Source organism: Drosophila willistoni, assembly GCF_018902025.1.
Source record: "Drosophila willistoni isolate 14030-0811.24 chromosome 2R unlocalized genomic scaffold, UCI_dwil_1.1 Seg167, whole genome shotgun sequence".
Lineage (NCBI taxonomy): Eukaryota > Metazoa > Arthropoda > Insecta > Diptera > Drosophilidae > Drosophila > Drosophila willistoni.
Window position 1 is genome coordinate 18,476,780 of NW_025814050.1, and position 16,121 is coordinate 18,492,900.

The window sequence follows — 16,121 nt, forward strand, 5'->3', positions numbered from 1 at the left end:
ATCGATTAAAGGCCACTGCCAGAAAAAGTGTGACAGGATATGTCGTGGAATAATGCAGAAGCATAACATTTTTCGGACACTTTCAGCAAATTTTTGGGCACATTATATGAAGAACCTCAAACCCATCATATAGTTGGAATTCGTAAAGGATTTTTGTTTTAACAGATCTGCTGAATATTGAAAGCTTTAGTCTATTTTTCGAAAATAATTTTAGGGAGGATCAGAGTATATGTTTTTATAACTCCAAAATATAAGTCTTCGAAAAGATCACACTCAGCCGAAAATCTGAATTTTTTTTTTGGACCTTCTCGGAAAATATTTTCACTATAGCAAGTTAGACTTAAGACAAAATGTTTTGCATTGAAGTAGGGAATAAGATATCCTTAATTCTAGTTACATATGGTTACATATGGATTCCATCTATATAGATGGAATCGAAATAAGTAAATTTATCTTACTAATTATCTAAAAACAATAATCTAATATCCCTAGTTGACAACAATCGAATGGTAAATGGTCCTTTTATTTCATCTTCCAAATTAAAGACCAAATAAAACTGTTGACTCAATAGCCTAGCAAGAACTATCACCAAGTTAATGTAGTTATAGGATAACTAGGAGGAGTTCCTCTACATTGATCTTATGTATATGTTGTAATAAAATACTATTGTAAAATTGTTTTCTAACTGTTAAAGCTGAGACATTTTCACTTGTCTGCAAACTGTCAAACAAATTTCAACCGAAATGCGTTGGTGCACATCGCCTTTGAAATGCCCACGCCAAGCCCGTATCCTTTCTTATCTGTGTCTCTCCTTTCGCAGTGTGTGTATGTATGTGTCTGACGGTGTAGACGGTGCTATCTCACCTTTATAATCTGTTGGCCTTGCGGCACATATCCTGTTACCATCACCTTTACCCAGGCACACACACACACTCACGTACCCACACATACTAATACATATTCTGGCCTCGTAAGTTTATCAGTTTGGCGCCATCTTCAAGGAATTTTCTGTATAACAATTTAAGTGCAGGTGAAAATTGATTTTGTCTTATGCTCTTAGTTTGCCACTCTCTCTCATTCTCTTTAACCAAACAATGCACAAAAAAAGGTATATTAACTAGCAGACCAAAGACGAAGAGATGTATTACAATGAGGGTAAAAGGGTAACGCTAAGTCGGCGTAGAAACTGTTTTTGCTTTTCCGTTTCATATTTTATTCTTTTTCGTCATCTGCTCTTTAGCGTTAAATTTAATTTATGCCCTCGAAATGCAAAAACACACAGGGAAAATGTGATTTACTTGCTGGATTTTATGATGGCCACTTTGTTGTTTGTTTGTTGTCTTGTTGGTTTTCCCTTCAGTTTCAGCTAAAATTTATGTCCTTGCATAAAAGCGTTAGAATTTATAGCAAAACATTAGACTTGCCCCTTGTCAGTTGGTGGCGAGTTGTTCCAGGTGTTACTTTAATTCTTTCTTGATCGAAACTTTAAATTGGAAATCTGAACTTGTTATTGCAAGTTGCCAGGCTTTGCCACCTCAATACCTTTTAATTGAAAGAAAATTAAAACACAGAACAAAAAAGAAATTGTCATCAAGTATGCCACCACAGCAGAGATTGCCTTCTGGGTGACAGCTGAGCAACTAGAGTGGCCCACAATTGACTCCACCATTGTGAGCTTAAAGCCCAAAAGTAATCTCTTTTTGGGTTTTTGCTCTTTTGATTGGTCTGGCCAGGTCCCAGTCAAGGGAATTATGTGCTCCACTTCCGTTTGGTGTGAAATATCTTTGCTAAATCAAATTAAATCGTGGCAATGAAACCGCGATAAGGAGAGTGAGTGGAGTGAAGAGGTCGTAGGTTGAAAGAAAGTCCCTTTAAGACAAATTATTTAAGGTCCATCGTCCTTATTAGGTAGTTAATTTCGTTTAACGAGTAAATTGCATTGAAAGTGTTTCATAAATTTAACGATACGATAAATTCCATTTCAATTTTCCGATTCCCTAGGAAGCTTGTTTAAATCTGAAAAATGCTACGCGTTGACCGATTATGAGTTCAAAAGAATCCTAGGGAAAAGGCGGTCAGAAATTGAGAATTCTTAAGAATTCTTCCTGGCTAACTATGGAAGATTACAACCAAACAAAAGTGCTCTTTTTTTTCATCAGCTATGACATTTTATTCTTCTTATCGCCTAAGTATATAAATATTTCGTCTTTCGTGTGCATATTTGTACGTGTCTTGAATTATCCTGCGATTGTTTCGCAGAGTCTTTATCTAAACCGGAACTATTATTTGTGTATTCGTCTCTCTACCAATCATCCCAGAACAATTTAGATGTGAGAGTCCCAGTGAATGGTCCATTTGACGGGTTCCAGAGTGCCTAAATCCATTTTCCAGAGGGCTCCATTTTCATCGCATTCAATAGCCTTGGCAAAGCTCTCGGCACACTGCTCAGTAGTTTGTGTGGGGTGCTCCAGCAATTTCTGGGCCACACACGGTTCCACATCCAGCCAAGAGTTGAAGCTTTGCACCAAAGAAGTTGCGGTGATGCCAGGATTCACGGTGTAAGCCTTTACACCAGTGATTTTGGAAAGTTTTGCAAGTGATTGGGTAAAGCTAACCACAGCAGCCTTTGATGCAGAATACACGGGCACCTGGTAGATAGCATTGAATCCGGTCACAGATCCAATGTTGCATACAGTGCCACCTGGACCGCCATTACGGATATCCCAGAAGTTCATTATGGCCGTGGTTGTGTTGACCAGACCGGTGAAGTTGATGGCAATGGTCTTCTCGATTTCGTGATCATCCAGGATACCAGCACCGTTCACCAGGACATCGACTTTCTTGTATTCAGCAAAAATCTTCGCAAGTTGTTTACAGCTCTCCGACAAGGGGGCCATGACATCATAAGGCTGGAACGTTACATTCGATTTGGGGTTGACCTTCTTGATCTCAGACAGGATTTCAGGCTTGTCCAGACGATCCAGGATCACCAGATTCTTGACATTCCTCTTCAGAAGCGCCTTGCAGGTGTCCTTACCAATGCAACCCAAACCGGCAACGAAAATAATGGTTTTATTAGCCAGACCCATTTTTTGTGTTTTTTTTTAACTTTTTGTAACAAAACGAAAATTGGAAAAAATTTTAGGAATAAAATTGCTTAAAATATTTGTTTTGTGTGTTAGCTGTGTCTGAACTGCTGGAATGATTGTTGTGTTCTGATTTTTCCTGAGACTTGATGCTAGGTACATCAACTTTTTCGTTGACGTTTAAAGTCAAGGAGTATGTGATTTGAAAAATTTCATTCGATAATTTTTGACAATTTTATCATGGGTCATTCGTTTAATTTTTGATTTAAAGCATTCGATTAGCGATTAACTTTTACATAAAATCGCCTCACAATTAAAGATTCTGTGGCGAGGACCCACTCAATTCCTTTTTAAAGAAAAGTTGTTCCAAGTTTATTACGTCACGAATAAATGGTGTTCCTTTTCTTATCGTTGTAAAAGAAGTCCTTAGTTACTTAGTTACAAACAATACTCAGGATTATTTATTTGCCAGCATTATTTTACTTTGCAGCCATTCTTCTACTACTCTTAATTATTTTAACTATTCATTTAGTTCACCTTTCCTCTTTTTTCTGGTTCTGGTTGCTGTGACTTTCAATTAAGCTTAAAGGTATTTTACCACCAGCTCAGCTTCAGAATTTTGACCATCTTCAGCCAACAAAGCAAGAGAAAAAACAACGTGAAATAAAAAAGTGGGGAAAAAACCTTAAGCATTAACGCCATGGAAGGTTTGTTTTCACAAATTTATTCAGCTGCTGCTTTTCCGCGTATTTATGTGTGTTTATGTGTGTGTCTGTATGTGTGGGTTAAATGTGTGCGTTTCCGTTTCCGTTTTGGGCAAACTCGTTGGTTATTCCTCAGCGGCATTAAGTGCAACTCACACATTTTGGTTACTTTTTTATGCCTCTTCTTTAATTTTTATTTATCTTTTCCGAGGCCTACGAAGGAGAGACAAGATTTTCTTTTTTATTTTTCCCCGGCTTCTTTTTGCTGTCACATGTGAAATTAATTTTGATGGCACTTTTCATGTTGCCAGACCCATACATGCTGCCTGCCTCCATGGGCTGCGGGACAAAGTGATTGAATGAATGAATGAATGAATTTTTAATTTTGCAAATGAAGCATCTTATTTAAAAGTATTTTAAAATCACTCTTTTTCCTTCACCGATGTGTGTGTGTGTGTGTGTCGTCTGCCGTGATTTTATACGCTTTCTTATCAGATGCTTTTAAATACACATATATTTTTGCTTCCTTATCATCCTATCAATGGTAAATTAACATGGAATTTTTCCAACCCCTTTAAATATTCAATTATTTCTCTAGCTTCGCTTCACTTTACACACTTGATGTTATTCTACTTTTCATTGCATGGGTTTTCTATGATTTTCATTTGCATACACAATGCCATGGACAAAACGTGCCTAACCAGTACCAGAACAACAACAAATTCCTTCCAATCGATCAATTTAATCGAAACAATTGCACTTTGACAATCTCCGTACATTCCTAGTAAAAATACAAAGAGGAAAAACAAAAAACAGAAACCAAAGAGTTAAGTATGAACCTTGAAATTACCCTGTACATAAATATATACTTCAAAATTCTTCCCTTGCGAGAATGAACTAACGATTTCGTCGTGATACTGCTACAAATAGTTGCTTTGTCTATATAAATATATAATGTTTATATTCCATTTACTATCTGAGGAAACTTGTGACCCTTACTATCTTAATTTTGACACGTTGCTACAGGGTATTATAGATTGTACCTAGTATCAGTAGGTGAACCAATTTTTTATTTGTTTTTCCCACAGTCACTTGGTCACACACACACAAACACACAACCCACACACACACACACATACATATATATGTCCATAGATATTGTATGTAGAAATTCATTGAATTCACTGTAAACCAAATGGTTTTTGTTTCGGTTTTTTGCCTTTTCACGTGTCCTCGATAACATTGCTTCTATTTTGCCTACCTTTTATTTTAGGTTTATTTTGTTTTTCAATTGCCAACCACTTGATTTGCTTGCTGTCTGTTGTTCCCAAATCTGCTGTCAATTATTGGAATCGCTTCTCGTTTTGCATCAGGTTTTTTTCCCCTTTTTAGATTTGTTTGCCAGAGAGCTTTGTATATTAATTTAAAAATCACTACAACTTGGCAAGACTTAAACAATTAGAGGATACAAGGTTTTTTGAAGGTAAAACCATTTTTTGATCACTGCTGTTTATATGAACTAAACTCGCAAAAAAAGCAAGAAATAGACAAAAATTTTTGTTATTAATGGATATGTATTTTGTGGTAGAACTGAGCTCAATCTTCAATTGGAGTTCTTAGGTATTCAATTAGTTGTTCAGCTGAAACTGTTTCGAATTTTGATTTACAAGTTCACAAGACACATGAATGTATAAAGTGATATCTTTAGCTAAAATCAGTGCATAATAGGACAATTATAAAATTTTTATTATTATTATTATTATTAAGAGATTTACGCGAAATTGTAAATTTCACGTAATTTGAGAAATTAAGCTATAGCAACTAAGGCCTTAAGCTTATTGTGTGTATGTTTAACATTAAATCAAATTAATCTAGTATTAATATTATTATTTACATTTAAATTTAATATTTACATTTGTATTGACTATATGGCTAAATTGGATGGTAGATATTGGTGGCTTTTAAGAATTCAATAGTATCTTCAAAATTTTGGTATGACGTTATTTACTTATTTATTTATTATAAAATTGCTTAACTACATTGATGGGGAATGGAACATCAAAAGGGATTACCAAAAGGCGCCGTGTTTATACTATTATCCTATAGAATTATCACCAGATAAAATGATATGTTTTATATCTGTTTTATATTTCATTGAAATTTAAACAATTATAAGTTTAGTTACGGATATGTCGATATCAAAAGGCCCTTATTATAAATCAAAACACTGAAATACAATAAAATATCTACAACTTATTTCAGAGCAATAAAAAACGAAACACAAGAAGCAAAAAACAAGTGTGAAACGAACAAAAGTAATTTATGTTTAATTCACACAATTAAATTCAATTGCAGTGAATTGAAAATGACCTTAAACTTTGGCATTGCATTCGTAGCCCTAAGCTGACCCTAACACGTATAATATCCATGTATATATATCGATTAGTTATCGATATGTCTTTGTTACATATATCCTTTACCATGTCAATTACAATTAACCCTAATTTAGCTGATGGTTATGTACATAAATATACATTTCAAATACACAAACATTTTGCCTTCAAATTCGTTTCGCCTTTGACATTGCATGTGAATATAAAAATTAATTTCTATTGACTTGGCACTTGATTCATTCACCCTTCACCTTAAAGCAGAGTCAACTGCGTATTTGCTTTTGTTCTTCCTTTTTTTTTCTTTCTTCTTATTATTGCGTGTCCTGGCATTAGCACAAATTGAGTGCGGCTGACATGGCGTATACGTTATGTAAGACCAATCGAATGGAAAATGCACACAAATAATTATTATCGCATTTATTATTTATTCAGTACAAATGACTTTTGTAACTGAGAAATAAAGTAAAGTTTATGGTCAAGGTCACTAGTAATTTTGACTTTGGAGTGTAAATAAGCTGTCAACACTTGTAGACCAGCCAGAGAATGGCCAAGTCATCACGCAATTTGGTGGTAGTAATTTGCTCATTGCATTTATGAAACAGTTTTCTTTTTCACAATTTCCTCTCATTTGGGGTCTCTGTACAATTTTAAACTCATTTGCATGGAGACAACTAGAAAAGGATACAGGTGCAAATGAAGGTTCCCTACTTCTAAGGATAATTAGGTTGCACGAAACGTCGACAGTTGGTGGGAATTTATTTTCATTTTTTTTTTTTGTATTCCCGTTGTTGTTGTTGTTGTCGTCGTTGGAGACAACAGAAAATTATGCTAACGAACAGGTGAACTGAACTGAATACCTAAACGAAAATCCGCAATCTCATTTACGGGTGAAAAGAAGTAAACAAAACAAGAACTAAACCAAAACGGGGTTACGTTGAAACTTGGCATCCTGTTAAAATGGAAGAGAGAATTCTCCTTTTTTCTTCTCTGTTTTTTTTTTCATTCATTTGGCCAGGGCAAACCATCAGTTGAGTGGTTAACCACAACAAACGTCAAAACAATTTCCGGTTGCCACAAAAAGTCAACAACATTATGACGCATAAGAAGGGGTTAGAAATTGCGGTGAGGTGTTTACATTTCAAATGTACGACTTCGTTGTTTTTAACGTTTTAGCAGAGCGAATTTTGTGGCGTTGTAAATAGAGGCAAGAGTAAAACTGATTGCGAAGTAGTACAAAATAGCATTAGAAAAGTTGACAATATTAATTTTCATCTTCAAGTTGGTAATAAAATATTGCCTAATATACCAACAACACCAAAAGGCAGCATGTCCATGAAATTTGTTTTCCATTTTTGTCAAAGTCCATCATAAAATTCCGTCGCGTTTCTAAGGGGTTATAAGCTACAAAGCGGTTTAATTTTCAAACCATATATTGCCAAAGTTCATACCAAATACTGAAACCGCATACCGATTCAGTTACAAAGGGAGCCAGTTCAATTAAATTACCAATATCGAATGAACGAGCTTGCAGTGGACCTTTATCAATTGACTCTTCATTTTAGCTCATTTGCTGTCGTTATGTGAAAAATCTCTTTTATAGATATGTCAAAAAAGTGAACTGAACGGACTTCTTCAAAATAAATATCCCCAACAAAAACATGGTTCCTTTATCTAATAACCATCTGTGCGGTAAATGACCAAATCAAACCTTTCTTTGTCTTTTGTTTTTTAAATTTCTAATAACAATAACAATAAAATAAAACATTTCACCAATGAACTAACAAACAAATATTAAATAAACAAACCGACTCATACTTAACTGATTGGCAGTTGACCCCAAACGAAATTGTATGGCAATCACCTTTAAAAGAGACTCCCGACATTTGTCTTATATGGTCTCTTGAGATACAAGTTGCCAAAATCTTGACCACATAAATTCTAATGTGAAAAGCCAACATTCCGTACCCATTCATCCCACCTGTTTAACCAGTCTCACACACATTTATCTTCAGCCTAAAGAGCAGACAAAGTCCTCATTAATATGCAAGGGACATGAAAAACATGGCTATACATAGCCATAGCCAAAGCCATTGCTAGGACCAAACAACCCTGGAAACATGTTTATTTGGGTCATTATGTAAACAGGCCAAGCAGCAAAAGCAACAGAAACCAAACAAATATGATAAATTGACGGTCTTTGAACCATAAATGATCCGTATAATATAGTTTGGCTTAGAGGCGGTAAAAGTCAACCCAAATGTGAGCTGATTTAATGTGGCGATAATATAGGGGAAATTGAAATGGTTTAATGTTCAGGTGAGTTGGTTAGCCTTTGTTCTAGGACGGTAGACAAGGCTCTGCACATCCATGGCAAAAGCAAGTCAATCCAACTTTGACGAAGTCCAAGTTTGCTGAAACAACATTCCAATGCAAACATATGCAAATCGTTGGAATAATTTTGTAGTGCCTATTTATAGGCCACATCCTGTGACTACAGGTCCTTGTTTGCCACTTGCTTTGTTTGTGTATATGTAGATTTCCCTAACGTGTAATTTACATCTGAAATATGCAGCAGCTTCAAAACTTACTCCAACCAAAACAAACAACAAAAAGAGAGTGAACAAGAATTCTTTCACATTGCGTTTGGCCTATAGTATTTTATTGGCTGTCTGAAAAGGTTGGCAATAACGGGTTATACAGCCCGCAGAACTTGCAGTTTTATGCCTCTCAGTGCCAAGGACCAAAACATAAAACCGAAAAACTCATAACTGCACTCTGGCAAATTACGACACAGAGTCCTGACAGCGAAACAAGTTCAAAGCATAAGAAAAGTCACTCGAATATAAACTTGAGAAATTCAACATCTTCACCCCTGACTATAATAAGAAATATTTTTCTTTAAGCAAAAGTTCTGAATGAGATGTGACTTCAAACATTGAAAAGATTATATGTTTGAGGCTTTAATATATAACTTTAACAGATTGTTTCATTCGAACGATTCCTTAGCTTATTTTCAGTTACTATATTATATCATAAGCAGTCCTCGGTAGATGAGTTGTCTAAGTGGCCCAGTCATTTAGTCAACTGAACAACGAGGATCCGGGTTCGAATCCCAGGCTAGTGTATGGATGTAGTTTTCGTCTAAGCCGAAGGCCTTAGTTGCCAGTGCTTGTAAAATATAGTTAGGTTGATAGTTTATAACTATATCCTATACTTTAATAATAATAATAATAATAATATTATATCATAAGGTTTATTTAGTCTTTCTAATGTATTTCTTTGCAGTTTTCCAAAGTTGATTCTACTTAGATTATCAAGATATGCTAGGAACTTTTATGCATTTTGGATAAGAGCCTATAGATTGACTACACCATTTTAGCATAGCTTATGGGTAATAGTTATTATGTAAGACTCAATCGCTGCAATGTAGGCGCTTTAAATTAGATTTAAGGAAATAATACTGTAGTGTATTTATATGAAGATGTGGAATACACTCGCATTGTATTAATGTCAATGCAGTATCGTTTAGGTAAATTACAGAAAAGATGTGTCTTATATTTAATTTGTCACTCGGAACCTTTTAGTTTCCCTCAATATTTTGGAGTTAGCGTTTGTCTCCAATCTCTTTTGTCCACATTCGTGATCTTGGCCTTACCATTTTTATAGATTGAGATTTAGTCTACTGAACCTTAAAGTGATGGACACCAAATATACATTTAGATAGTATACTCAAATACCAGTTTTGGGTGTTATGCTTTACTTACTCTTTTATTTGCGTAAGGTTGCCTTAGTTACACTAATTTTAGTTACTCTTCTGAAATTAAATTATCAATAAACAATTTCACTATTTTATTCACAAAACATTCTAAAATTTCTTTAAAAGTTTTTCAAAAACGAATTTTCGATGTGCTTGTTGTTCAAGATTTAAATTTCTTGCCACTCCACAGCCACTTAAACCGAGAGATTGTGCAGCTTAAGTTTCCAACCATTTGGAGAATATTAGACAAATTGTTCCATGAAATCGTAACCACTATTCCCCACTTTTATCTAAATTGTTTGCTTAGTAACTCTGGAAAGTAGTCTTGTGTCTAGATGCATAGTTTTATTTGAATCTCTTTTGTGCCTTTTGGGGTTGGTCGGAGCTTAACTTCTGTTCTTGGCCTTTTGCAAAAATATTTTTCAGTGAATTTATCTTATTACCCTTTTTTCTTCTTTTTTTTTTTGTTGTGCAGTACTTGGCAACTTCTCTGGCATTGTATGGGCACTTGAATGTACAACTGTGGGGGCTAGTGGCTACGTGATTGTTTGTATGTGTGTGGCATATTGCAAAATTCCTCACTATAGGAGAATAAAAACCAGAGGACCGGGGCTAACTTCGACCGCGTCAAAGTTTGAATACCCTTGCAACTTTTATGGTAACTCTTTCCTTACCTATAGCCATCAAAGTGAAAAAACGTTCAAGCTAAAAAGGCTAATGTTTGCGAAAACAATCTTAGCATAGAAAAAAACTAAGATATTGATCAAAGTCACTGTTTTCCACCGATCATTCCTATGGGAGCTATATGATATAGTAACCCGATCTTTATCAAATTCGGCACAGTCATTAACAGATATATTAAACTAACAAATGTTTAATTTGAAAGCAATCGCGTCAAAAGTGACGAAGTTATTGACAAAAGTCACTGTTTTCGAAAGATCGTTCCTATGGGAGCTATATGATATAGTCACCCGATCTTGATCAAATTTGGCACAGTCGTTTATATGTGTAATTAACTCACCAATATTAAATTTCATGACAACAGCTCAGAAAATAACGAAGTTATTGAGAAAAGTCACTGTTCGTGACTTTGCGGTTTGTATGGGAGCTATATGATATAGTGATCCGATCCGGCTGAATCCGAGATATACAACGCCTGCAGTATATACAAGCCTACATGCAAAATTTCAGCTCTGTAGCTCTTACGGTCTAGGAGGAGTTTGCGTTGATCCAGACGGACGGACAGACGGACAGACGGACGGACGGACGGACGGACGGTCGGACGGACGGACGGACGGACGGACGGACATGGCTATATGAACTCGTCTCGTCGTGCTGATCAAGAATATATATACTTTATATAGTCGGAAATGCTTCCTTCTATGCGTTGCACACTTCTGACCAAAATTAATATACCCTTTTTGCAAGGGTATGATGACTCAAAAGGGAAAAGTCATGTTCTTATAGAGACACGAAAGCCAAGAACTGTCTCTGTAACGTAATAAAATCAAATTATGTGTGTTTGAAATGGCCAACTTAGTGGCAGCAAATCACTCACGGCTTGTGATTGCTTCTAGATGAAATGAAATGGAATGAAGATTTTTCCACGAAATGACAAAAGGACATTATTGTAAATGGAAAATGTTTCGTGCTTAGCTCTTAGATTTACTTTAATTAATTTGACTAAGTAAAATTAGGCGCAAAGGCGATAATTTGATTCGCTTGTTACGAAACAAAACAATTTCCGACGAAAATCCAGATTCCTCAATACGTATCTATAATAGATGACTTGAGTGGAGGACAAGAATTCATTAAAAGCTCTTCTTCTTTTTTTTATCCCCCCATTTTCTTTCTCTATTTTTGGTTACAGGAAATTACCGGAAATGTGAGTGTTGTTGCGGTTTCAGTTTTTGGCAAAGCACTTAACCACTCGGCTCGAGAATGCCTAAAGATAATATTTTATTTCGTACTTAATCATTTCGATTTGTTTGCATTGAAGCATAAATTTGATGATTTATTGTACCTTCTATATACATATATAACTGTACTTGTATATTTGGTGAACTCAAGGTATGAGAAATGACATCTGTCCTTGGTTAATACATACAAATACCCGTGACACATTTCATAGAAATGATGAACCGTTTTTCCACGAATTTCCTTTTCGTAACTTTGTAGAAGTTTGGTTAATCATAGATTAGGAATTCAGAAGTGTGAAACGCTTGGTTAGCATCTGCTAAGAATTTTGTTCTTGTTGAATAACAATTCGGTTTTCAACAAACTTTTTCCAAGAAGTAGGAAACTTAAATTATTAATTTCTACACGACATGATTAGCTGGATTTTCACACGCTAGCATTGTGTAATAAACTGAAATTTGATTATCTCAAAACGAGTATATTAATATATTATATATTAATAGCAAATTTGAAAACAAGGGAAAGTAAAAGCTTACATACATAGAAATAAAACGTTTTTGTTGTTAAATTTCGCTTTCAGTGTAGCTTCAAGTAGCTTATATTAAAGGTCTATACAAGACAGTCAAGTCTTGTCCCACAGAAATAACGTATACGCAATGTAAGCCGCATGCACTTGTAAAGGATGATTATAATAATGTAGCCAACCAACATTTTTAAATTTAAAGTAATTTATACTTTCAAAAATGAATTGGGAATTATTTAAAATCAAAGATTTTATGGTGCCAAGTCCCTATGTTAAACCTAAACTAATGGTCTCCAAAGAAAAAAATATATATACTTAGTCAACTACCACAAATCTATTCACCATCATCATTCAATCAATTCAATCCTTAAGAAAACACGAGTGATTATTGCAATTTAAAAAAGTGTCCCCTAAAGGACCCCCTTAATTTAACTGTGTTTGGTTTTTCTATGCGTTCTACTCCTATATAAATACGAATGAGTATGTGAAATTTGTTAATCGAATCACGCACAAGCAAATCAAAATCACAATCAGGGAATCAAAATCGGGCGCACCTGTCATATCTCCTGGTAGGTTCCCATCATTTGCCTGTTGTTTTTTTGCTTGATTTTTTTTTTTTTTGTTTTTTTTTTCTCTTTCTTATGCACGAAACGAAAGGAATGAAAGAATTGATTACGATTATCTACATACCTACAGTGTGTATCTATGTGCCTAACATATATAAATATCTATACACACGTGTGGAAAATTCGAGGAAAATTAATTAAATTCGATTGTTTAAATCTTACATTTTTGTTTTAAATTCTGCAGAGAGTCCTGTAATTATGACAAATGATAAATTAAGGAATACTCGTAACAAATTGTTGTGTTGATATTGCATCTATCAGGAAACTTTAATTTTGTTTTCTTAAATAATAAATTACTTTGCTCGCTATTCTAAAATCATATAAATTCCGCAGAGACTGCTTCAATTATGACAAATAATATTTTTTATTTCTTTTTTTTAATTCAAAGCACTTACACCTGACAGGCAAGTCTGCATTTGTTTCTAAAGACTATAAATACTTTCACTTTAAAATACTTAATATTATGGGTTAAATATACATACATATATGTATGATGTGAAAAGAAGAATATATTTTTGGTCGGGTATCTTGACTATGACTACATTATATAGGGTGTTTTTGGTCATGTATACTAGGCATATAAAATGAGAAGCAACAGTCCCCTAAAGTATGCAATTAGACATCAAAAATTGAATTTTTATATGACTTGCTGGAAAAAAATGGTCTGTAAAAAACATTTGAACATTCGATGCACAATTTTGATCTAGAGGAGATTCCAAACATTATTCATTGTTTGCAATTTTTCGACAGTCTTTTGCATATTCAAATGGAAAATTTTCTCGCATTATGTCATCTTAGAATGCTTAGTTTTAAACAAAGACTATATTTTTAAACTACTACTAGGAAAAAGAATATAAGATTAAGTGAAGAAGTTGTCACAAAAGTTATGACATCAAAATTCCAATAAACTTAAAAGAATCAAGAACCACAAATACAAGATATTTTACGTCATTGTTGAAAAAACATCAATAATATCGCCCTTCAATCAATCAAGCTGTCAAACTAGTCATAACTTTGCTTATAAATTAAATAAATATTGCACATTTGGTAAACTTTGAATAAGAATAACATTTCGTTTGATACTTTAAACTGAAAATGTTAGATCTTATATCATTGCCTTTCTTAGATTTAATACTTTATTTCTCATCAATAATATAATACTCTTTTCATGGGGCAACTTTGACTTCAATAGAATTCATTAGAAAAATTTAACATAAATCTTATTACTATCTAATGCAATTGCATAAGCTGGTCAAATAATACAAAAAAAACTCAAAAGAATTAAAACTTACCAAGTGAACAGTTAAAAGTAGCTGCTGCTGACAGTTCTTAAAACCAAACTGTTCTTTTATGTGTTTAGTTTTGAATTAAATTAAATTTTTTCTCCGTTTTACCCTTGACTATTCTGTTTTTGCTTTTGGTATAGTTTTATGTATGCCCTCTTAACATTGTCTTGACTTTGCTTTTTAGCTTGTTTCAAGCATTTTGTGAATGCTAGTTTTCCACATGATTTAACATGCAAAGGACAATTTCACAGGAGTTTTATGCTGTTTGTATTCACTATTCTCATGCATGGAAACTTTATTTTTTGTTGGTATTTTTTTTTTTTTTTGTACACTCTTCGTAAAATTTCAATTGACTTTTTTGGTTGAAAAGATTCAGATATTCACTTCTTTGATTTTTCAAGCATTTGGTTATTTGGCAAATTGATTTTCTTTTTCAGATTTTAAGTTTAATCTAAAAAAATTTCACCGATTGGCTTTATTGTGTTAATTCAAGTACAATTAAGAGATTAAATATGCTTTTAAGCCTTTAAACAAATTAAAAATTTAGCAGTTACAGATCTTTTTTAATTTCTTTCTATGGACTTTTCAAGGATCTTTCTCTGTACTTAATTTTTAATAAGAATATGAAACTTTTAAGTTAATCGGATCGCCGTAGGTACCGAATGTAAGCCTCCTTTTATAGTCCTTTATAAAAACTCCTTCATATAGGAGTAGTCTGAGGAAAAATATCCCCGATGTCCACCTCTCATTATGCCACTGTTTATATATACATAAATTTAACACCTATTGTAATACGATATAGCCGACAGACAGATCGTAATTTATATAGCTTACTTAATGAAAACAGCAAAAATAGCTGCATAGTAAAAATAATTTCATCAAACGATTTCATTTAATAATTTTAATGGTTTTTGCACCTACCAAAAAGTTTAATACCTCAATCAAATCGGACAAGTACATAGACACATAAACATATTTCTATTTTTACATATATCGACACTGCCGATCGTTAAAAAGACCGTGTTTAACAACAAAAAAAATGTTGAGAAAAATCCATATTAATTAAGATTTAATTTGTCGTTTTTTATTTCCTTTTTAATTGTTACTTGAATAACAATTTTTAAGAATTTTTTTTAGTTCTTATATATATAAATTTCAAAAAGGTCGTAATCTAAACACATAAATATACATACATATATGTTACAGATTTTTTTTGAAATCACTTCACGAAAGTTCGAAGATTTTGCTTATTAGTTTTCAATATCTTTCATTGTCCTATTTTTTAGATAAGTCCATGAATTTTCGAATATTTTCACTTTATTCCAAAGGAAATATAGAAATCAAGTTTTTCACACATGTTTTTTCAAAAAACACGTGTCTTAGGATTTTCACAAAATTTCTTTGCTTTTTGTTCTTTAATTTTTCAATATCCCAAATCGCGCACAGTCAACACTTTGATTTTTGTGTTTTCCGAAATTCTTGTTATAGAGCAACGCGAACGGCCAAGAAATGGTAATAACCAAAATGGAAAAATATTCTTGGCATTATTCGCGTCTGAAACGTTTGAGTTATCGCGACATTCTAACGGTTGGCGAACGAGCCGCAAAACGAGCGGCATTCGCTTTTGGCCACTGTTAACGAGCGCTGGCTCTCTGTTAACTCAATAACAGAGGCAATGTTGTTGTGGTAGGTTTTACATTGGCGTCACGTGCTGAACAGTAGCAGAGGCAGCGACAGCGACAGCAGCAGAGGCAGTCCTTGTTGTTGTTGCATTGAACTTGAACTACTAACAAAGTTGTTGTGCCTGTTGTTGTTCTTGTTGCTATTTT

General features: G+C 33.9%; 2 protein-coding genes across 4 annotated transcripts in view; both read right to left on the reverse strand.

Annotated features, from left to right (window-relative positions):
• The window catches only part of LOC6642231 (trissin receptor), a 50,246-nt gene extending 35,644 nt beyond the window's left edge, over window positions 1-14,602 (reverse strand). The window contains exon 1 of one of the 3 annotated variants that reach the window (XM_047010489.1): window positions 14,299-14,602. The gene's annotated coding sequence lies outside the window, so the exon portion shown is untranslated. The remainder of the gene's footprint in view (window positions 1-14,298) is intronic. The other 2 variants (XM_023175848.2, XM_023175849.2) reach the window with 2 other exon arrangements.
• Window positions 2,144-3,226, reverse strand: LOC6642233 (alcohol dehydrogenase-like). The gene has a single exon (XM_002065339.4). The coding sequence runs from the start codon at window positions 3,087-3,089 to the stop codon at window positions 2,325-2,327; it is 765 nt and encodes a 254-aa protein (XP_002065375.1). The 5' UTR covers window positions 3,090-3,226; the 3' UTR covers window positions 2,144-2,324.
• Window positions 14,603-16,121: the final 1,519 nt, after the last annotated feature.